Source organism: Typopeltis vanoorti, chromosome 6, assembly GCF_054136105.1.
Source record: "Typopeltis vanoorti isolate ZY-2024b chromosome 6, IOZ_Tvanoo_1.0, whole genome shotgun sequence".
In the NCBI taxonomy this organism is placed as follows: domain Eukaryota; kingdom Metazoa; phylum Arthropoda; class Arachnida; order Uropygi; family Thelyphonidae; genus Typopeltis; species Typopeltis vanoorti.
Genome location: NC_143554.1, coordinates 143,417,501 through 143,440,857, shown reverse-complemented (window position 1 = coordinate 143,440,857; position 23,357 = coordinate 143,417,501). Strand labels below are relative to the sequence as shown.

Here is a 23,357-nt window from a genome sequence, read left to right as displayed (position 1 = left end):
GTAAATTAAGTAATGATTATATATGACATTAATGATGAATGTACTAATAAATAAAATAGAAATGCTGACTTTCAAACAGAATATTTATTTTTTCCCCACTTTTGAAACGTATTTGTATCGCACGTTAGATTTTTAAATGCATGCTATCTGAGTATTTCGTTTGAAATTCATATAAAAGATGATTAATAATCATGTAACACTTAATAATCAGGAAACACTTAATAATCAGGAAACACTTAATAATCGAATATGTCTCTAAATATAAAAGGATTATAAAAAGATAATGGCATCATTAATAAAATAGTTGACTTAAACATAAAACTGAGTAATTCTGAAATATAATGGAAATATATATATATATATTAGGACTCTTGTACACCTTTCTGTTTTTAAGATCTAAACCTTAAATAAACTGAAAGATGGTATTGGTTGTCTCTCAATATGTCAATAAAGCATTTATTTACGTCAGATACGCAAAAAAAAAAAAAAATTTAATAATTTTCTTAAAACCAAAATGTTATTCTAAATTACTCGGGTTAAGGAAACACGCCGAACAATTTGGTCATCAATCTATACCATTATTATTATTATTATTATTATTTACATTTCGACAATAAGATTATTGAGGCACTCTTCACTTAGAACTATTTTGGTTTTTAACAAGTGCAACAATAACAAATCGAGGTAAGTTTTGTCTGCGGCTTATCTCAGCGTTCGACACACCACCGTGACTAAATTTAACAAATTTTAATCTTATTTCTTATTAGTATTTAATGTAATAGATTTACGCATCTTTTTTTCACTGTAGTAACAGTAGTATTAACTTTGAAATTTCTGTTATTATTAACAGCAACAATATGAAATAATAGTTATAAACAGTTTATAATTGTTCAGCCTAGTTAGGCAATTTTACAAATTTCATTCTGTATTAGAGGTCAGAAAAATAATATCCGCAGTGCCTTTTTAAGATTAATTTGGGAGATGGTACTATCATTTTTCTATATGATATTAATAATATTATTATTATCTAAAGAACTGATTAGGAGAAGCTATTACAAAGAAATAATGGTTTCGTTATAGGGAAATACTTACAGTGATTTCTCTGGCTTTCTTCTTAAGTTCGGCATCCAGGCGTCGATTATGTGACTCGGTTTTCTATAAAAGAAGTCATATTATCAATGCAGTATTCATATAAGATACTTAAACTGATACTAATATAAAAATTCATATACAAGTAAAAAACGTAAAGAACCTGTTAGGAGGAATCCTAGATAATTCACGTTAAAATTTGGATCTGGTAGAATGTGAAAACAAAATCTACCTGATCCAAATTTCATTTATAACTTAACGATAAACGTGCAGCACCTTAATTTTATGATCATCACTTGACATGTTGAGTTTGCAGCTGTGTTTCTGACTTGAATTTAAACTTTTCGATAGCAATTTTTGACTGCCATGCAGAATAATTCTGGAATTTAGAAGGAAATTTTAACTAGTGCTCTAAACTGACTCACCTTGAAGTCATTCGTCCGTTTTCTGTTTTCTCCATCCACCTGTTGGCAATTATTTTCCAAAATCTGAAATGAGAATAGAGAAATAGAAGAATAAAAAAAAATCAAAACTAAGAAGTTAGAATCCTTCTTACTATTCATAAATCTGGAAAGTGTCGCAATGTTTATTCGTTATTCTTCTTGGTATGAGAATTAATGCAGAGACTCATGGAAACTAGATCATCAAGGGAGGAATGGGGAAAATGTGTGTGAAAGTTCAACTATGGTATACAAACGTGATAAAGATCTTGGTATGAGAATTAATGCAGAGACTCATGGAAACTAGATCATCAAGGGAGGAATGGGGAAAATGTGTGTGAAAGTTCAACTATGGTATACAAACGTGATAAAGATATGAATGCCTTTCAGCATGGTTATGTATGTGGCGAAAGAGTGGAAAAAATATGCTTTGGGTTCGGACCTTTTAAGTATGTCTGGGGAGGGAAAAGAGAGAACAAGAACAAATACATTGCATATTTAATTATAAGAATAGGCTAGGTCGTAATTTAGGATGTCTATACACAAATGCTAGGAGCATTAGAAACAATGGGGTTCAGTTTGTTGCTTTATTGAATACGATGTGGCCTAAGATTGTTTGCATTAGTGAAACCTGGCTATCAGTATCAGATATGGTAAGTGGGATAGTGTGTAACGGATATACTATTTTTCGGAATGACAGAAGATATAGGAGAGTAGGAGGATTGCTATTAATGATATCAGATGACTTAAGTCCAGTTAGGGTAGAAATACAAGAAACCGATGTTGGTAACAATGTTCCATGTAGCGATGAGTTTGAGCTATTTGGTGTGAAGTGTAGGTTAACAGAATGAAATATATGGTGGGGTGTTGCTACAGACCTGGCAGCTCATTTGTAGGGGACGAAGAAATGCATCGCCAATTTAGCCTTATGGGTACAAGCGAATGATCATTATGGATGACGTTAATTTTCCAAACATTGATTGGGTAGAAAAGAAATCTTATGATCAGAAAGATCAGGAATTTATTGAATTGTTGAGAGATAACTTTCTCAAGCAGCATATGAAAGAAGGAACTCGTGGTCAAAGAGTGTTGGATTTTGCTCATAGCATCAGAAGGGATCTCTGTCAAGAATATATGGCTATTTTGTTCTTTCTCGGGAAATATATACATGTATTGAAGCCCCAAATAAATCTGGCTGCATGCTGAATTACAAAGCTGGAAATTATGATCAACTTAGAAGAATACTATTTTTGGTCCCATGGTTTCAGTTGCTGAATGGACAAAATGTCAGCAATGCGTGGGAATCTTTGAAAAAGTGCTTGAATGAGGCGGAATCTGAATGTATCCCTAGTGTTCGAAGAATAAATAGGTTGGGAGTGAAATGTATGTGCAGCATTATTAAGCTAGAGATCCACAAGAAGAAAGTGATGTGGAAAAAATATCATGAGAATAAGAGTGAGAGGAGTTATGAAATATATAAACCTCAGGCCAGAAAGGTAACGAGTATTGTGAGAAAAGCTAAAACGGAGTATGAGAAAAAATTGGCCATGCAAACTAAAGGCAATTCAAAAGAATTTTATCGTTATGTCGCAAGCAAAAGAAAGAATGAATGTGGAAGAATAACTTTATTGGATGCAGATGGTACACCAGTGTCGGACGCTAAGGAGATTGTTCAGTTAATGAGTGCTCACTTTCTTAAGATATATCAACCATGAGTATGTAGCATGGTGCTACTGCTACGTTGGATGAAGAGTTACAGGTTCATGAAAATGAGGTTGAAGACCTGTTGCATAACCTGGATAAGAATTTGTCTATAGGGATAGATGGAATATCAGCACTTTGCTAAAGGGATTTTCAACCGGATTGGCTAGGCCTTTCACATTTGTATTACTTCAGTCTCAGCTCAGGAATGATACCACAGGAATGGAAGGAATGTATGTTAGTTCCATTGCACAAGGGTGGTGCAAAAACTGATGTGTCTAACTACAGACCTATTAGTATCTCTGGTGTGGTAGTGAAGATTTTAGAGAAGTTGGTAAGAGGTCGCATACAGAAACGGGTAGACAAGCATTCTATACTCTTCAGGGAACAGCATGGGTTTACTAAAGGAAGGTCATGTTTTAGCAATTTGCTCATATTTTATAACAGTGTTACAGCCCAGTTGGATAAAGAGAATGGATAAACTGATAATTTTGGAATTTTCAAAGACATTTGATAGGATACCACATGATAGGCTGCTGTGTACACTGGAGAATATGGCATTGGAACATAATCTATTGACTTGGATCAGGGGATGGTCGAGAGACAGATATCAAAAAGTGGTATACAGTGGGCGTAAATCTGCCAGATTTAAGATAACCAGTGGTGTACCTCAGGGTTCAGTCCTTGGGACATTATTCTTCAGTCTATATATTACTGACATCAAGCAGGATCTATCATCAGATTTGCAATTGTTTGCTGATCATGCGAAGATAGGCAGGTAAATCAGCGATGCTACTGATATTCATCAATTACAAAACGATTTGAATAGACTGGAAATCTGGGCAAGCTAAAATGTCTGTCATTTAAGACTTACTAACATTAAACTGACAGACATTTTAGCTTGGCGTGATTAGAGTTCAAGCGGCATATTATATTAGCGTGGTGATGTTACAAGAAATTGAAGAGGAAAGGGATCTTGGTGTATTGATGGATAAGAATTTAAAGTTCAAAGGTCACATAACAAAGGTTGCAAATACAACTCAGAAGATAATTGGTATGTTGAAGCGAAATTGACATGTAAGGATAAGGAAGTAATTTGTCCTCTTTATAAGGCTTTGATAAGACCGCACTTGGATTATTGTGCGCAGATTTAGTCTCCCGGGTTCCAAGGAGATAAAGAAGCTGTGGAAAGTGTGCAAAGAAAAGTTACAAAGATTATATCCGGATTATGGGATTTAGATTATGAGGACAAATTGCGAGTTTGTGGATTGCAGACTCTGGTTAAAAGGAGAAAGAGGAGTGATATGATAGAAGTCTATAAACTTTTGAATGGGTGTTATAGCATTTCAACTGATGAAATTTTTCGTTATATGGATGGTGGGGAGAGAACACGGGGGCATCCATGGAAGTTAAATTTATTTGTAGTCAAGAAAGCGGTAAGAGCTAGCTTTTTCTCCCAGACGGCAGTGAGTGAGTGGAATAATTTGTCCTTACGGGTAGTGAGTGCATCCAGTGTGAATGAATTCAAGGGTAGGTATGTTAGCTGGGATGGCTAATTTAAAGCCTCCCTCAATGAATCCTTGACTCCCTGGAGGTCTTAGATAATAATAGTAATAAGAAAAATTTAACTTTTTTTAACATTTATTATTTCTCAGATAAATTACATACATTATATGAAGACAATTATCCATAACAAATGGTATCTCGTACATAAAGTTTTTTTTTAAAAATATAATAATAATAATAACTGTTTACTATATTATAATAATATTCATAATGATGATTATTACAGGTGTTTCTTTGCAATTTTACACTCTATATATACAATATCAATGGATATAATCACTATATAATGCATACTTTTGTTACAGTTATTACATACGTTTGATTACATATGATGCATTTCTTACATTTGTTTACATGCGATTTTTAAATTACGTACATTTGTTTACATATAATACATACATTACATACGTTGGTTTTCATGTGACACGTACATTACATGCACTTGGTTACATATGATACATCTTGGATGAGAACTAATTTCTCTGCTTTCATCCTCGAAGCTTATCTGAGGATGACACCAGTTGGTTATTATTTATTGTTTTTTTTTTTTTTTTTTGCTGTGTTGAACGCGCGCACACGCGTGTGGAGACACACACAGGCACGTACGCGCGCGCGCGCACACGCGTGTGGAGACACACACAGGCACGTACGCGCGCGTGCGCACGCACGCACGCACACACACACACACACACACACACACACACACACACACACACACACACACACACACACACACACACACACACACACACACACACACACACACACACACACACACACACACACACGCACGCACGCACACACACACACCAATAAATAATATATTCATGCGTCGCTGAACTGGAAGCCTGAACGAATATATTGTGTTTCATTAAGTTTGTATAGAATTTTGGGTGGGTGTTTCTTGTTCATAGTATGTCCTTAGAGCTCTTTCCAGGCTATTGTAGTTTGTAAGGTTTCTGTATTCAAAAGGTAATTAGTTTATCATGTCTGGGATGTAGAAGTTTCGCGTGGCCTTTCCGTAGTGATTATAGTATTTATATGTGATATAATTAGTAGTCTGAGGTCTTTATACGGTGTGTATTTCTGACTATCCTGTTGTTGGCATCGAAATAATGTTTTAGCAAAGCTGCATAGTGACATAAATGTTTTGCTGTCAGTATTTTGTGTTCTGACATTGCAATATATATAAGGTCGTTATTTTCTTTGTTCCCAAAATATCAGTTTTATCATTTTGTACTGTACTGACATTAATCTATTTAATATTTAGGGGGCACAGAAAGCATACGTTGTTATAGCGTATCTTAGTATATTCTGGCATAGTGCTTTGAATATTAGTGTTTTTAGGCGTATGGGAACTATGCCTTTTAACCTGTAGAGTTTGCCACTTATTCTGTGGAGTTTGTTCTGTAGATAGTTTGTGTGGCTATTCCAGTTCATATCTGCATCGAAGTAAATTCCAAGGTAATGTATTGTTTCAACCTCAGTGATTGTAGTGGTTTTGCTGTTCTGCGTGTTTTTAATGTTGGAAAGTGAATGTTGGATGGTTATATGTTTGTTATCAACTGGTCGAGTCAGTGGATTTCTGAATATCATTAATTTTGTCTTTTATGAGTTTAGGTGTATAGAATTTTTCGTAAGCCAGTCTATGATCATATTTGAGTCATGTTGCATATTTGTTTGGACTATGCTTGCGTTATTATGGATGGATATTATTGCTGTATCGTCTGCGTATTGGAATATCTTACCTTTCAGTGGTAGCTGATTAATATCGTGAGTGTAAATGTTGAATACAGTTGGGGTGATTACAGCTCCTAGTGGTACTCCACAGGTTACTGGTAGCTCTCTGTTTCGGTTTGACCCGATACGTGTGATATGCTTTCTATTTTAAAGGTAGTTTTTAAACCACCTGTGAAGAGGCCCGTCTATTCCAACATGCCTCAGCTTTTCTTACAAGGTTTGATATGTAAGTGTATCGAATGCTTTAGTTAGATCAATAAAGACTACCATGGCAATTTTGTTTTTGTCTAAGGCGGTATTAATTACGTCTGTAAAGTCTTCCAAGAGAGATGTTGTTCCCTTATTTTTATGAAAACAATATTGTGTTTTGGGGATAATATGAAAGATCTCAGTGTATGCTGTGAGTTTCTTCAGTATGATCCGCTCCATAATTTGATTGATAATTGGTAATGTTGCTATGGGTCTGTAATTGCTGATTAAATTTCTTTTTTCCATGTTTGTATATGGGTGTGATTATGGCAGTATTTGCATACTTGGTATCTGTCCTATTTTAAATATTTTATTTATTAATTTTAATAGGATAGGACATAAACTAGTTGCATGTTGCTTTATTTCTTTAGGTCTTATACCATCAATTCCTGGGCCTTTGTTTGGTTTGATTTGATGTATTGCAGAGAGAAGTTCTGCTTCTTCCATAATGTCTGTTTTGAATGTGGTCCAAATGGAGGGTCTCGTTTTGTGATTGGGGGAATATTTCTGTGCAGTTCTTGGATGGAGTCTGCAAAGTACTGGTTAAAGTCATTTGCTAGTTGTTGGATAGGTTTTGCTTCTTTCATGAATTTTATGGTTTTCATGTGTTTTATGGTTTCGGCGGCGGTGGCGTTGGGAACAAAATCTAGCATGTCATTGATCAGATGCTAGGTTTGTTTCATGTTGTATTGCGAAGAGGTTAGTTTGTCTCTGTAGTAGCTTCTTTTTGCATTTCTGATTTGTGTTGTAAGGCGATTCCTAGTTATCTTATATTCAGTTTTTAAAGTTGTGTTATTCCGATCTCGCTTTAATTCTTTCCAGAAAGCGTCCTTTCTGTGTATTTCTAGGATTACGTTTTGTGTTATCCAAGGATTTTGTGTTGTTTTTGAAAGAATTCTGACTTTCTTTATTGTTTTCTTATATATTTCCTCCAGTGTGAGTTTAATGTTGTTGTATAAGATATCTGCTGAATCTGATGCCAGGTATTCCCAGTCTGTTTTTCTTATTTCGTGGTTGAATATTTCTTCGTCTATTATTGTTTTCTGTCGCCTTTCTTCTGTGGGACATTGCATGGATATTGTCTTAGTGTGCAGGTTTAGAGCGGTGAAGTAATGGTCTGCTACTTTGCACTTTATGACTGATGCAGTGTAACTGTTTGGTGGTGCTCGGACGTTTATATGATCTAGACAGGAGGCAGTGATAGTATTCCCGAATATTGCTTCTCCAGTACATGATGTTATTGTTGGTATTACGTTATACCTGGATAGCGTGTCTAGATATTGTACAGTGTTGTTCTGGTTTTCATTTGCAATATTTATGTTTATGTCGCCAATTATCATTAGGTGTTCGGTTGAGCATACTTTTGACTTGAAAGCCAGCAATTGGGGTCGTGCAAGAATTTTATCATGTTTAGGTTTGGTGGCCTGTAAATAGCATTTAGTATTATGGGATGCTGTCTATTAGTGGTATTAGTGATTTCGAGGCAAAGAGTTTCAGCATGCTCAAACTGATAGAACGTTCCTTTTGCTATTCATTTTGTTTGATAAATATTAATATTCCACCCCCTCTTTTTGTTTGGTGGCTGATCTATTTTGTTGGATCCATAACTAATGACGAAGCAGTGGCTTCGTCATTAGTTATGGATACCTCTGTAAGAATAAATATATCAATAATATCAGTGTAATTCCTCAGATAAGCCTATAACAATAACCAATGTTTTCGAATGCTTCTGATGTTATGCAAGATTGAGAGACCTCTCTCTTGTACTGTGTGTTGTTTCCATGCATCAAGCGATTCGAGTGTACAATTACTGATGTATTCTGGTGTAATTACATCTATTTGATGGTTCAAATTCATTTTTGTTGTGTTGAGATCTTCTTATTGAAATAAAAACAAAAGACTTATTATTGGAGTCTTTTGTTTTACTCTGGAAACCTATCTATATCTTCCGAGCTTTTTATTTGTATAGACTTTGAAATCTGTGGCTTTCTCAAGAATATTTTGCCGTCTTTGATCAATAAAAATTGATACTTTGTTTTCTGTATTTTCTTTTCTTGCTTGGTTCAAAATATTCTGATTGAAAGGTGTTAAATACTCAGATAGAAAGATTGACTTATTGTTTTGCGATGCATTTAAATACTTGACTACTGGTTTTTTCAGTCTTTTGGCTTTTATGAGATTGTCTCTTGTAGCCTTGCTTGTCAGACGAACTCTGACTGGTGCGGGTCGTGGCGAGCCTTATTTTTTGTCTTCCTGGGAAACCGATTTATGGTCTGAATATTATTATGCTGTAGGGGGATATCAATTGCATGGCCTAATTTTAAAACTACTTCGCTGAGATTTTCTGTGGATTCAATTTCTGGAAGACCGTTTATGACATGGTATTCTTTATGTTGTTGTTGGTTTAAAACTTTGTATTGTAGTTTCAGGGAATTAAATTCTTGACGGAGTTCCGATGTGTCTTTTATCAATTTGTGCTGCCTGTCAGTTAATGCTGGTTTTAATGTCTTTTACCGTTTGTAAGACTTCTTCGACTTTTGAATTATTAAATTTAACAAACTCTTCATATTCGCTAATTATTTTTGTTATTTCTTTATTCTGTTTATCGATAGTTCTTGGAAAAGATCTACCAAGCTGGCTTTTATATTTTCTAAACCTTTTTCTAGTAATAAATTTATGGAACTCAAATTATAAGACTCACCGGTATTTTTTTGTCTGTTCAGTTCATCGTCCGCTTCTGCCTCCGGCGTAATCAGTTGCATCGTGGGTGGCGGCGTTTCTTTGTCCTCTCTGCTATGTTGTTTCTGAAAATCCGGAACATGTAAATTGAAAATTCCTAAGGCATTTCCTGCAGGTTATATGACTTCCGTCGGACGATAATTCCTTCAGGTACTTGTTGCACTTCATGGCTCACCTTTCTTCCCTTGGACAACTGTAAACATGGCGACGTTCTTTGTTCTATGCTCGTTTGTGACCACGGTGAACTCTGCTCAATTTTCAGCACACTCAAAATTTGGGTTTCACTTTGCCGATTTCGATGAATTAAAAAGCACTGTCTTTAGCGTGACAAGAAGAGTTACTATGTGACACATTTAAATTAACAACAGGAGTTTGAACCACATTAAAGTATAAAAACTGGACCAGCGATACAACCACGCAACCGTTTGTATGCCTAGACAGCGCCCTCTGTGTAGGCATACAAACGTTATACAAAGGCATACAAATAATAATAATAATAATAATAATAATAATAATAATAATAATAATATTTTTTATTGATTGATTTTTTAAAATATTTTTACTAAAATATTTATACATACAATAAACCTCTTGTGTGACATTGCACCTTATAATTTTACAGAGATCAGCACTAAGTGCTCCAATTCCTAAATTGGATTTCAATTAAAATTTTTAATAATATTTTTTGTCTTTATATTATGTATTTACAACACATGTTCTTGTAATATTAACAATGAAGATTATACAGAATTTTTTCTATAATTTTTTATTTTTTTATTTTATATATATATTTTTTTTAAGTTTGAGAAAGAGTGATTATACATACAAATTTCTGCATTTGCTTATAAGGATTACTTGTAGATGAGAGAGGCAAGTTAATCCCACCTACTTCGAAGCTTGGGTTAGCTTTTATGAAGAAAGTGGGATTTAGCCTTCACTATTTCTGTTGTTGCTACTGTTTATATATGGGATGTAGGCGTTGGATGCTAGTGATTTGTGATGTGTATATTAGTGCTAAAGTTTCTTAACTTTGTTGGTATATTTTCCACAGTTCGTTCTTTAATGTTCTGTAGTTATCTACGTGTTTTAACTTTCTTTAGGTTGTTGAGTTGTGTGGATATCTGATGTGATCTCACAAAAGAACCGTATGAGTTGAAGGGTGTGGGGATGTAGAGAGTTATTGTAGGCCGTCTTAAACGATATGTGTCTCTGTTGTTTCGATATGTGATCTTGAAGTAATTCCTTCTTAATTTCATGTAATGTTTCAGGTTTTTAATGCTGAGAATTCTCTGTATCGCCATGTGCTTGTCGGATATTGGTTGTTGCGTGTAAAGTGTCCAGATCACTGTTGACACTATTTTCCTGTGTAGCGTTTCTAATTTTGTTAGGTGGCTGTTTGATGTATTTGCATAGACTGTTATTCCGTATCTGAGTAGGGATTCGCAGATATCATGATATAGGAGTTTTTTTATGTTGGGTGGAATAATGTCTTTAACTTGAAAGAATTTTGCTGCGATGATCCGGAGTTTGGTGTGTAGATATTCTATATGATTTGTCGATTTAAGGTGGGAATCTATATAGAGACCGAGGTATTTTGCTTGTGTTTCAGGTTTGATTTCGGCACATTGGCAGGTATTTTTGTTGTTAATGCAGCGGTATGTGTGACAATGTATCGATAAGGATGCGGGGCGTATGATTCTTGGGTTGTGTATTATCAACATTTGTGTTTTGGTGCCGTTGATTAGAACTGTGTTTTGGTGGAAGTATGTTGTGATTTCGTTTAGGTCTTGTTGTGCTTTGCAGAGAGCTGTTAATGTCTGTGTGTATTGCTAGTAGTGCAGTGTCATCTGCGTATTGAAATATTTGACTTCTTTTGGATATGTTATGAACATCGTTAATATATATGTTGAATAAAGTGGGTGATAATATTGCACCTTGAGGTCCACCGTGTTTTACATGTATACTCCAACTGTGACATGTACCTATTTTTGTTACTTTTGTTCTGTTTGAGAGCTAGTTCTTGAACCATGTATGCAGTGTTCCTCTTGTACTTATTGAGTATCGTTTGGTGAGTAGTATGTCATGTTCAAGTGTGTCAAATTCTTTGGTTAGGTCCGCAGTATAAGGACAGCGTACTTGTTTTTGTCGAGAGCTTTGTTTATTGTGTCGGCGATGTCTTCTAATAAAATAATGGTGCTTTTTGTTTTCTGAAAGCCGTAGTGATTTTGTGAGATGAAGTTGAACTTCTGTAAATAGTTCTGTAGTCTGGTGTGTGCTATTTTTTCTAGAATTTTTGAGATGACTGGTAGTGTAGCTATTGGTCTGTAGTTCTGAATATCGTTTCTTTTGCCGTGTTTGTATATTGGCGTAATTACAGTTTTTAGTTGTTGTGGAATAATGCCTGTGTTGAATATTATGTTCACAAGTTTCAAAAGTATTGGATTTATTTGTTCAAAGTGTGTTATAAGGTCTGAATGTTATTTTGTCTATTAATGGAGTGGTCTTTGGTTTTAGTTGTAGGATTGCTTCTCTCAGTTTCTGTTTTGTTATGGGTGGAAAATACATCGTTTGTTGTTGACTTTGTGTCGGTAGCTTTTTGGTGATCGTTGGTAGTTTGTCGTTTTTGAGTTGTATGATGTTGTTTGTGAAAGCATGGTTGAATGAATCTGCTAGTTCCTCTTGGTTTGTGTCCTGACCGAAGCTTTTTGCAAAAAAATCTTGTGCTGAAGTTTCCTTTTTTCGGGTTACTAATTTGTTGAGTGTAGCCCATGATTGCTTAATGTTGTCTTTATATTCCATGAATTTTTGGAAGTAGTAGCGTCTTTTGGTCCTACGGATTTTTGTTGTTAGTTTATTTCTTGTGTTTTTGTATGAGGTTTGTAAATGTGTGCTACTGGGTGACTTTTTAAGTTTTTTCCATAGATTTTCTTTTTCAGTAACAGTATTTAGTATGTCATCATTTATCCATGGAATGTTGTCTGTTTGTCGCCTCGTTCGTATAGGTTTTGTTGCTTTTTTGTATATTTCTGTGAACTTTAGTTGAAAATTCTGGTATAATGTTACAGGATCGTTTATTTTAAGTAGGGAATTCCAGTCTGTATTTTTTACTTGGTTATCGACAATGCTCTTTAGAATGATCGAGTTTTGTCGACTTTTGTGGTGGTGGGAGGGGTGGGGTAGGAAACGTAATAAAACGAAGTTGTGACAAAGTAGTGATCGGCAATTTTTACGATAATTAATGACGATGTATATGTATGGATGGGAGCCCGTATGTTGATATGATCAATGCACGATTGTGTTATTGAGTTAATGAGTATTTCGTCTCTTGTTTGGGAATTAATGGTAGGGTTTATGTTGTATACTGACTTAGTATATCAAGATATGTGTTAGTGGTTGAAGAAGCGTGGTCAAGAATATTTATGTTAATGTCTCCTATTAGGATGAGCCTGTGTGTTGTACGTGGTTCGATGCCGCTTAGCCATGTTTCTAACTCGTGAAGAAAACTGAGTGAATTATTATCTGGGGGTCTGTATATTGTGTTTATTGTGTATTTGATACTATTGTGGCTTTTTGTGAGTTCCAAAATTAGTGTTTCCGCATGTTCGAAGTGAGTTTGTTTTTCTGTCACATTGTATTTTTCTTTGATAAATGTCACAGTGCCACCTGCTCTTTTGTTAGGTCTGCATAAGTTGTAGGTTTGATAATTATTTATGTTGTATGCGTAAATTTCTGTGTCTTTTATTGAAACTTCGGTCAGTATTAGCGCATATATGTTTATCATGGTATAATTGAGCTGTGTTATCAATGTAAGCCAGTGTTTTTTTATACTTCTTATGTTTGTGTGTATGATAGTGAAGTTGGTGTTGGTGGAAATATTGTCTGACCATTTCTTCAGAGTCAAAGAACCTTTAAGTTTTTGTTGTCTGACTGGATATGTTCACCTATGTTTGAGATCTCCATTATATAGTTTTTAAATGAGTTCTAATCTTATTCTTAAGGATGAAAAGAGTTAGTGTTTTATATTGGTAGGCTGTGTAAGTCAGATTCACTTGTAATTATGTATACTCGACTGTTTTCATTCTTTCTCAAAAATATCTGGGAATTCTTTGTCCACAGGAACTTGTAGTTTTTCTCTGTTTTTGTCTTCCTTGCTTCGTATAGAAGATTTTTGAAGTATGGAGTCCAGTGTTCCGTTATATAGATTGGGGTTGGGAGTTTCTTATCAGTTAGGATCCTTGTTGTCGGCCTTGTTTTCTTACTTGCTGTAAGAATGGAGTCTCTCAGATTTCTGTTGGTAAAACGAGCGATGATTGGTGGCGGTCTCTCTTTATTGTTTTCTGGGATTCGGTTGATATAGTGGATATCTGTGGTTGCGATTTGAATTCCAATTTTTCTGCCGATCAGTTGCATTTTTTTTGCTTAAGTCTTCTGTATTTTCTTTCGTTATTCCCTCAATTTGAAGTTCTTTTTTTCTTTCTTTTTTAGCATGTGTTCCATTCCACTTGAGTGTGTTTACTTCTTTCCGCAATTCCTGATTTTCGCAAATAATAATAATAATAATAATAATAATAATAATAATAATATCTAATATATAGATTTCTGCATTAAATATACATGTTTGTTTTATGTATATACATGAAAACAAAAGGTTATTTATTTTTTAATAGATATAGCAATATAGGGTATCAAAATATTTTAACGGATGTCTGGATTATGAGACTTTGGGAGAGATACTATATTATTCAGATAGTATATAGTTTATAAGAAATAAAATTGAATTTTAAAATAAACTTCATAGCTTAATTTAGATTAAATTATTATTGCAGCTTCTCATAAACTTTTGACAGTGTGGTGGTTTAAATCTTATACAAGCGTCATGCACGTTCTTTGAAGCCAGATCATTTGTTATGGTGTGTAATATTGATTCTTTAAATATAACTTTTTTTTCTTTGTGATAATTATAAGCAATGATAAAGTGCAACTTCCATCTGCTTCAAACACACAGAGAACTCATATTTATTAGGCCAACTTAGAACCGCTTTTATGTACACTAAATTAAATTTCACAAATAATGAAAACTCTGACATCATTCAAGAACACAGACATAAAAAATGGTAATTGTGTACCTCATTAATAAAATAATAAAAATTATTAGTAGTATTACATTTAAATAATTATTTCTTCATTTCTAGATTCATCGTCCCAAATTAGTCATCAACATCTTGTCTAGGTGTGATCCTGAGGATGCCATACTGTACTTAGAAGTGAAACAAATCCTGACACACCACTCATGTTATATATAATATCTCAGCAAAAGTCATAAACTCATGCAGATAGAAATAAAACGTATCTTTTTTGACAGAAGATAATAATGCATTATCCTGAGTCTGGCAATGGTATTTATTTCAATTCGTAGTGGAAGGTCTTCTGCTAATTCCGAAAAGAAAGTAGATGTTGAATCATACATTATTCTTTCTTTAAAGCACTATTAAGTTTCAGTAATGAAGACAGCCATACTGGCACTACGATTCAATGTTATTCTATTCAAACCACATGTTTATGTCATTGCTTTATGGTAGTAACCATCATATCCATGTCCAGTACATCAGTGTTTGAACTAAGATTTAATCCATGCCATTTAGGCCCACATCATTATAATATCACTTCCAAATTTCGTCGGTGGGAGAGGACACGTCAGAAAAGCAGATTGACAACCATTAATATCAAGAACATTAATCAGGCTGGAAGGTATGTACCATGACCTGTCGGTCTACACCAGTGTTTCTCAAAGTGTGCTACCAGTACCCCTGGGTAAGCGAAAGGTCTTCAGAGTTTATGTGGCAATTTTCGGCTATGCATCATTAAGCATGGAATTATTATTAAAAAAAATTAAAAAGTATATATTTCTCAATAAATTATGAAAGAATTCTCCTACTCATATTGCGTGTTACTATCGCCACGACGTTCACGTCCTGGCGATAGTAACTGGCTCTCTGCAGTAAACAACATGCCCTCCCCAACAGTGTCACTATACTGAAGACGCAAAAAAAAAAAAAAAAAAAAAAGTCGATTTATTGTATCGCTGAAAAAGGTACAGAGACATTTGCAGTCTGTGTAATATATTTCTCAACAAATAGTGCAATTATATACAACTGGGAAAAAATGACACTAACTAATGAATCACACCTCCCCTCCAACAGAAACTGCTATATAGACTCAAGCTAAACCATGTCGCCAGTGCAACATATGGTTTTGCTTGACACCATCCCCATCGTGAACATGCTCAAACTAAGAAATATATATAGTGAATGTGTTTCAGATATTTTTATGGAATTCGGTTGAAGAGAATTACCATTTCAACTCAACTGTTGGCTTGCCTTTGTCTTTGGTTCGAGCGAACTTTTGTTAATACCGCACCAATCATATGCACTTCTTCATTGTTGTTCTACCTCCACTGGCCTACCATTGCTGTCTGTTTGACGCTCATCTTTTACTTTTCATTAGCCATTTGTGAAGGATTGTTCATTACATATCTCCAGTCTTGTAAATTACTGGTGATTTTTGCTTGAAATAATGGGAAAGAAGATGAAGCTATTTGGGTAGATGACTTGAATGATGCACACAAGGAAACTGTTCTCGATGCCAAAAGTAGCGATAGCGAATAGGAGCTTCTTGGTAAGCCACACCATTTTCAGTTTTTTTTATTCTGAAAACTTTAGTTTCCGAAAATTCCCGCATATATATCACAGCACGATTTTTTAGCTTTAATTTTGGAAAAAAATGCGAGTTATATTCGAGTAAATACGGTAATTTTTTTAGCTTTCAAATTCTTAAGTATGGATCATTGGTTAAAGACTGGATTTATAAAATGCACAAAAGAGAGCAATATAGCAAATACAAGTAGTTGTAAGCAACAAGAAAACTTTGATATTGTATCTGGATCAAATGAAATTGATAAGGGCATTGATAGGGTTCTCTAAAGATGTCAGATGTCGTCTGACATCTTTAGAGAACCAACTAGAAAGAAGATGAGAAATCTTAGTACGTATCATATGAATTACTTGAATTGTCGTTCTTCACGGGCAGGAAATGAAGAGGAATCTATTCCAAATTTTGTTATATTAAAAATAAATCACATTTTTTGTTTACATGAACATATGAATTCAAATAAATAAAATTTACAATAGACATTTACAATGAAATATACTTTATTTATTTATTATTTTGATAAGGGAGTACTCTGTAATAATGAAAATTTAAGAAGGGCTACACGGTTATCTGAAGTTTGAGAAACGCTGATCTACACAATCAATTTCCATTGCTCCGCAGCCTAAGCTATGTGTGTTGTCCACTCCCACCAACTGGTCATGTGTATTTAATGTTATTTCAGCTCCATTCCATGAATATTCCTGCCATGCAGCTCTTCACATGTCGCAGAAAAATGTGCTTGAAGTGAGATGTTCCAGTGCTTTTGTAATCTTAGTGTAGCAAATATCTTAGTGTAGTAATAGAGCTCAATGATTTCCATATGCCAGGCACTCTCATGCAATGTAGATATATATAAGTTGTGAGATTCACGAAAAAAAAGCGAATAGCCATATAATATTAAAATAAATATAAATATATTTCTGAGAATGTCCACAGAGAACATGACTTTTTAAGAAAGAAAATAAATACGATCTTACTTCAAATTGTCTTCGGAGTGTGCTGTTCTCATCTTTGACTTCCTGGAAATAATATAAGATTTTTCTTATTTTAAATTAAAATAGTGATGATTTAATTTTTATTGTTAAGAAAGATATTAAATTATTGAAGACAAAAAAGGTACTTAATTCTGTAATGGGTAACTAATTTATTTTATTCATCATTCATCATTAGTTTTCAAAGATTTTTAAGAAAACAAATTCAACTAAAATTGCGCTGTTACTAAAATAATGATAACTACGATTTTTAAAACAATAATAAAACACTATTCGAACATACCGATTAGTATGTTTTGATATAAAAGTTTGCAATGCTCCAGACTTTTCGTGTTGGTCACACACTTTTTAATCAAACATAATTTCGCGACACAGTAATTCAGTCTGATGTGCCTCTCATGGGTAACGTAGATAGGATGTAGTTTAATTATATGCCTTTACAATTATATTTTGTATAACTTTTAGAAGGTTTATTTTAAAATCTCTTTCTGTTTATATTAGAAATTTAATATGATATATGAGCTTCATGGGATGAACAGAGCCTTTCAATATTTGGTGGAATAGTAGATAAAGACACTCGCATTTTGTCATCAAGCATTCTTAAGCTTCCACGTTTCAATGTCTTCTAGTGTGCCATCGTTGAAAATGACACTTCACACATGTATGTAGCAAAGGAATTTTTAACGCTGTTTAACCTATGTTAGATCCATTTTTGAAACACGAATCCAAAATTTGTCTAATTCACCCTCTTCATACATCATTAACAGACTTCAGCTAATTCTTCTTCTTCATTAAGTGAGAAATTAATCGTTGCAGTTGAAAAAAAATCGATTTTTGATCCAATCATAGTCTTGTATTTCAATATTTAGGAAGGAGTGATAATTTTCTCTCCGAGCATTGTTAAATGGTCAACAATTAGCGAGCTGATATCATATTTTAGTTCACAGTCTGCAGTTTTGGAAAACATTTCAAAATTTCCTTCTTTCACTTTCATTTTCCAAATTTCTATCTTGTCTCTCATAGCACAAATTTTATCCACCGTTATTAAGATATTTTCTCCTTTTCCTTTCACACCGGTGTTTATTTTATTCAAGTGTTCAAATATGTCAGCAAGATATGCCAATTTTGTGCACCATAATTTGTTTTGAATTAGATCGCAGAATTCATTTTGCTGATTTTCCTCCAACACAGCCAATTTTTCGACACAGCCAATTAACTTCTGAGTGTAGTATAAGTTTTTAAAATTTTTCCCCCATATCTTCACAAATTTTAGCAAATAATTCTTGATTTAAGAGGTCTACTTTTAATGTAATTGACTATTTGAACAACTTTGTCCATAATCTTTTTTAATTCATTTCCAGTGGTTTGCGCGACTTGTGCTTCGCGATGTAAAAAGCAATGAGTAATTATAATATTTTCATTCTCTTTCTTTGCTAAAGCTGTGAAACCATTTGAACGAGCGCCATCTGTGAATATATCTACACAATTTAACGATAGCAAATTATTTTATTCATGAAGCAATCTACTGTTTTAAATATATCTTCACCTAGAGTTTTCATTGCAAGTTCTAGACAACACAAGAATTGCTCAATAATTCTGTTAGTATGAATGAAACGTATAAAAACGTGTAATTGTGTTAATCCACTGACATCTGTTGATTCATCTAACTGCAATGTAAAAATCATATTATCGTCTTGAAAAATATCTTTTATTTGCAGCTTAATGTCAGTAGACATGTCTTGAATACGTCTTCCAATCGTGTAATCTGCCAAAGGGATTTTATTAACTTCTATCTCAAATTCGGGCCCAAACATTGTTCGAACAATAGCACAGCAAGAATCCTTTATAGTGGTTTCGGCAATAGTGTGTGTGGCTCCTTGTTTTTGGTAATTATTTGAGCAACCAAGTAACTTGCCTTTTGAGCTTTCTCTGATGTCTTCATTCTCTTGGTGAACGATATAGACCGCTTCTTTATAGATTTTGAAAGTTCAAAAAAGTACTCTACTGGTTTTTCTGACAAATGACTGTGTTTTGTGGTAAAATGTCGCTTTAATTTGTTTGGTACCATACTTTCATTTGCAAGTATCACTCCACAAACTAAACATTGGGGACAAGGATGGTTTTCATTACCAGAAAATGTGAACCCCAATTTCATATAATCATTATTGTATAAACGAGGCGTGAAAAAGTTTCCTTTACACTTCTTTCTTATTAATGCAGACCGTTCAACAGTTGATTCTTGCGTAGTTTCCTCTATAGTCGATACATTTTGTTCATCACAAACGTCACTTTCAGCTTTTCTTTTATTAATTAGAAACTTATCCATTTTACGGGTAATTCAACACCAATTTGATAAATAAAACTGTGCGAATTTATTGCAAAGCTTTAACAGTAACTAAATATTAAATAAAAGCAGCAGCTTTTCGTTTATTCACATTGCAGTTAGAATAAGCATCAATAATAACATTTGTTGAATAAGTGAGGCACTTTATTTTTATTGGTCGAACGATAATAAAACCGAACGACTACTACGTGATAAAATTCGGCTGCATTTATTCTCCATTATTTATCGAAATATATTGATATGATATATTCTTAAAGGTTAAAAATAATTAAAAGATAGTTTGTATATATAATTTTGACGACGCTAATCGCTCCGGTACTTTGCGGAATGGATTCCGCTGTGGAAATTTTCAGCGATTATTCTGTTTAATGCTTTATGTTCGCGCGACACACCTTCACACTGCAGCCGACACACTAACGTGTCGCGACACACAGTTTGGAAAGCTCTGCTCTAGACTGTAGAGGGTTCTCAAGGAGCATTCGACAGTAGAACAGGGTGTTGTACCAATCCGAGCAATATGCCAAAGAAGCAATCCCTGCACCACACGTAATCAGCATCACATTCATATTGATTCTTAGTCATCGCTTAAACTGCCTTCGGACAAAAGAGACTGCTTGGCCTAAGGGTTTTGATGTTTCAGTTCTGATTTGTCGGAATTCTTCTACAATGTCATAGCGGAATACAGATTAAAAACGCATCACCTCCACGATACAGGTCTTTGAGTTTGGCGAGGTAGGAAAATTTGTGACACTATCACAACTTTTCCTTGAAAATTTGTGATAGTGTCATCTTTGCTCCTTCATAAAGATACGAAGAACCAGTATGCGTGGACTCCTAAGGATAGCCTTCAACGCATGAAATAATCTGTCATCCCCCCAGTGGAAGACTTGTCCATCTCAGGAGGTCGCAGAGACAGACAAATAGGGGAAAGCAACTTTCAGCTGTACTCTACTATCTCTGTCATTACTTAACAAATCTTCAACAAATGAGGCATTATTTTCAATTTCATAATTAAAATAATGGCTAGTCATGCAAGTCCCTCATCTTTAAAATACCTTCGAAGAACTTGAATCATATGTACGCTTGCTGATATAATTTGATTTTGGGAATTTAAATAACTAATATTCCAATGACGCAGGTCTTACTGATTTTCTTAGATTTTGTAAAAACGTGATCTACAGACAACACAATCTCGTATTTTTCAATAGAGTGAGTCTTCCAATATGTAGTTTACTATTAATGGAAACGGTTGCCTTCAATTTTTTATCCAGTTTTTAATTAAATTTCTATGAGGCACTTCCTTGTTGTAATTAGGCATATCTTTTATTTCTGATGGGCTGAATAACTTCAGTTCGTATGGCGAGAAAAGAAAATTGGTCTTTTCTTTAACTGAAGCCAATCCGAATAGTAGTGTAGAGCAGTTTTTCCCAAACTTATGGATGTAAAGGCCCGCTATGGAAAAATTAAAATATTTCACGGCCGCCATCGGAAAAAAAATCATAATACAGACATATATTATTATAATATTTATTGTATTTATATTCAGTACAATTTATATTCAAGATTTTGCGTTTGTAATTATTTTTGTGCTTCTTATCAATACTTTTGAAATGAAACTTATGAATAAGCATATATTTACTAATACTCATTAAGCGCCGAAATACACAGGAAGCAAAAGTTGTGAACCAACATCAATGTGTGATTTTTTCCATTAAAATATAAAAAATAGCAAAAAAGAAATAATAAATAATAAATATTAAATTTGTTTCGTTTAAGATTAAAAAAATCTACTTGGTTTTAAAACATTTTAAATTTGTTTTCAGCATTTCACGGCCCCGCCTCAACAAAACTCACGGTCCCAAAGGGGGCAGCGGCCCACAGTTTGGGAAATTGGTGTAGAGTAAATCACCTGAAAATATAACAAGCATATTGAAACAATCTCTGAAAGGTTTAGTTAAATATTGAATAAATTTCTTCTCTGTTGTATTTTGAAGATTCTTTATATCATATATAGAAACGAAATTATGAAAAATTCGAACAATACAAAGAGTTTATAGATTACTAAACAAATTTATACATTTTTACTTGTATGTGAATTATTGCTTGTTTGTTTTTTGAACTTAAAAAAAAAGCAGAAAGAAATAACATTAAGCTATTCTGCATTAAAAAAATACAAAAAGGGGATATACTCACACTAAGTATTTTGTTATTCATATCTCCACTCCCACCATGGAAGATATCGACTATATCTTTATGTACTACATAAACGAATTTTGGTTTCGTAATAAGTTGAAGAATTGATATTAAATTAATGTTATATGCTATTGAAAGGTTGACAACTTATGGCCTGTTAGAAATCTCACCGAAGGCATTTTCGAACTAATCATGTAAATATATCTGGATGGGAATATGACAATGAATTGAAAGTGTTTAAAAATAATAAGTTTTACAAGGCTTTATCCTTTCTTTAAATTCTTTATTTATTTGCTGTTTCATTTCAGTGAATACAAAGGATTGATTGAGTTAGGTTGCGGGAACGACGGCAGAGGAAACTAAAGGTATGAGACCTTAATTGCGTATGTTCTGCGATCGGTATTTTTGGTTTTTCTTGTAAGAAAAAATCCTCAAAACAGAAATGGGCAAATCTTTTTGTGACGTAATCTCCTTTTATAAACGATGGTTTTGCATGGTACATTCGAACCGATGACTTTTTAAAGGGTATGAGAGACATTGTGACATCCTTAATAAATAATAAAAAAACATTGCGCGCACACACACACACACACACACACACACACACACACACACACACACACACACACACACACACCGATCTCTGAATTATTACAACTGCAAATTTACTTTCATATTTATTATTAATTTATAATTGATAAAAAGCACGGAAAAGAAAAACTATACTTGATAAAAAATGCTACATCTTCGGAGCTAATGTAGTAACTACAAACTGATTTAATTAATTATAATGAAATGAAGTCATTTATTAATCATGTTTAAACTGTAAACCAACATCTTCGTCCAATTTAAAAAGTAGATGCCAAATTAATAACGAATTTCGCACAGATATATCTGATTCTAATTTAAAAAAAAAGTCGGTAAGTAATCATAGACATTGACTGAGTAATCGGTCAGATTATTCGAGGCAAATTAGAATTTTATAGCACGAAACTGCAATAATAACTTGGCATCTGCTAGAGTCAGAAATCTGAAAGAGGAATGCAGCTTACCTCAAGTTGTTTCTGAAGAGAGTTGTTGTGCTCTTTGACTTCCTATGAAAAAAATAATAATAAAAATAGGAATTAATTGTTTTAGGAAAATCTGCTTTAATAGAAAAAGCATTCAGGCACACACACACACACAGTTGTCCAATACATCAGTGTTCAAACTAACAGATTCCTTCCACTTACAAACTTACGCCATCCAAATTTCGCTGTTGAGAGAGTATGCATTAGACAAGCACACGCACATTAATCAGACTAGAAAAGCGAGTACCAAGACTGTTTGTTCTATAGAACCGATTTCCATTGATCCGCAGTTTAGTCCATGTATGTGAAATCAACTCCCACCAGATGATGATGTGCATTTGATGGATCACAGAAGCACTTACGAGGCTGCTCCCAGATACTCGAATTTATAACAAATGTTTCTCTAGGATCTCCAGAAGATGAAGAAACCAACGGTCTGAAGGAACGTTGACTCTTATCAGCTGTATTTTCGGCTTCCCTCACAACTTGGACTAACATTGTTCCGTTTTTAATATGAAGGGCACTC

General features: G+C 33.9%; 1 protein-coding gene across 3 annotated transcripts in view; it reads right to left on the bottom strand.

The window, feature by feature from the left end:
* The window catches only part of LOC150106005 (uncharacterized), a 42,087-nt gene that overhangs the window by 4,876 nt on the left and 13,854 nt on the right, over positions 1 to 23,357 (bottom strand). For 2 of the 3 annotated variants that reach the window (XM_090394455.1, XM_090394457.1), the window contains 4 exons: positions 22,814 to 22,855; positions 17,210 to 17,251; positions 1,515 to 1,577; positions 1,093 to 1,155 (listed from right to left, as the gene is read on the bottom strand). In XM_090394455.1, coding sequence (XP_090250581.1) covers positions 1,093 to 1,155; positions 1,515 to 1,577; positions 17,210 to 17,251; positions 22,814 to 22,855 — 210 coding nt within the window. The remainder of the gene's footprint in view (positions 1 to 1,092; positions 1,156 to 1,514; positions 1,578 to 17,209; positions 17,252 to 22,813; positions 22,856 to 23,357) is intronic. The other variant, XM_090394456.1, reaches the window with a different exon arrangement.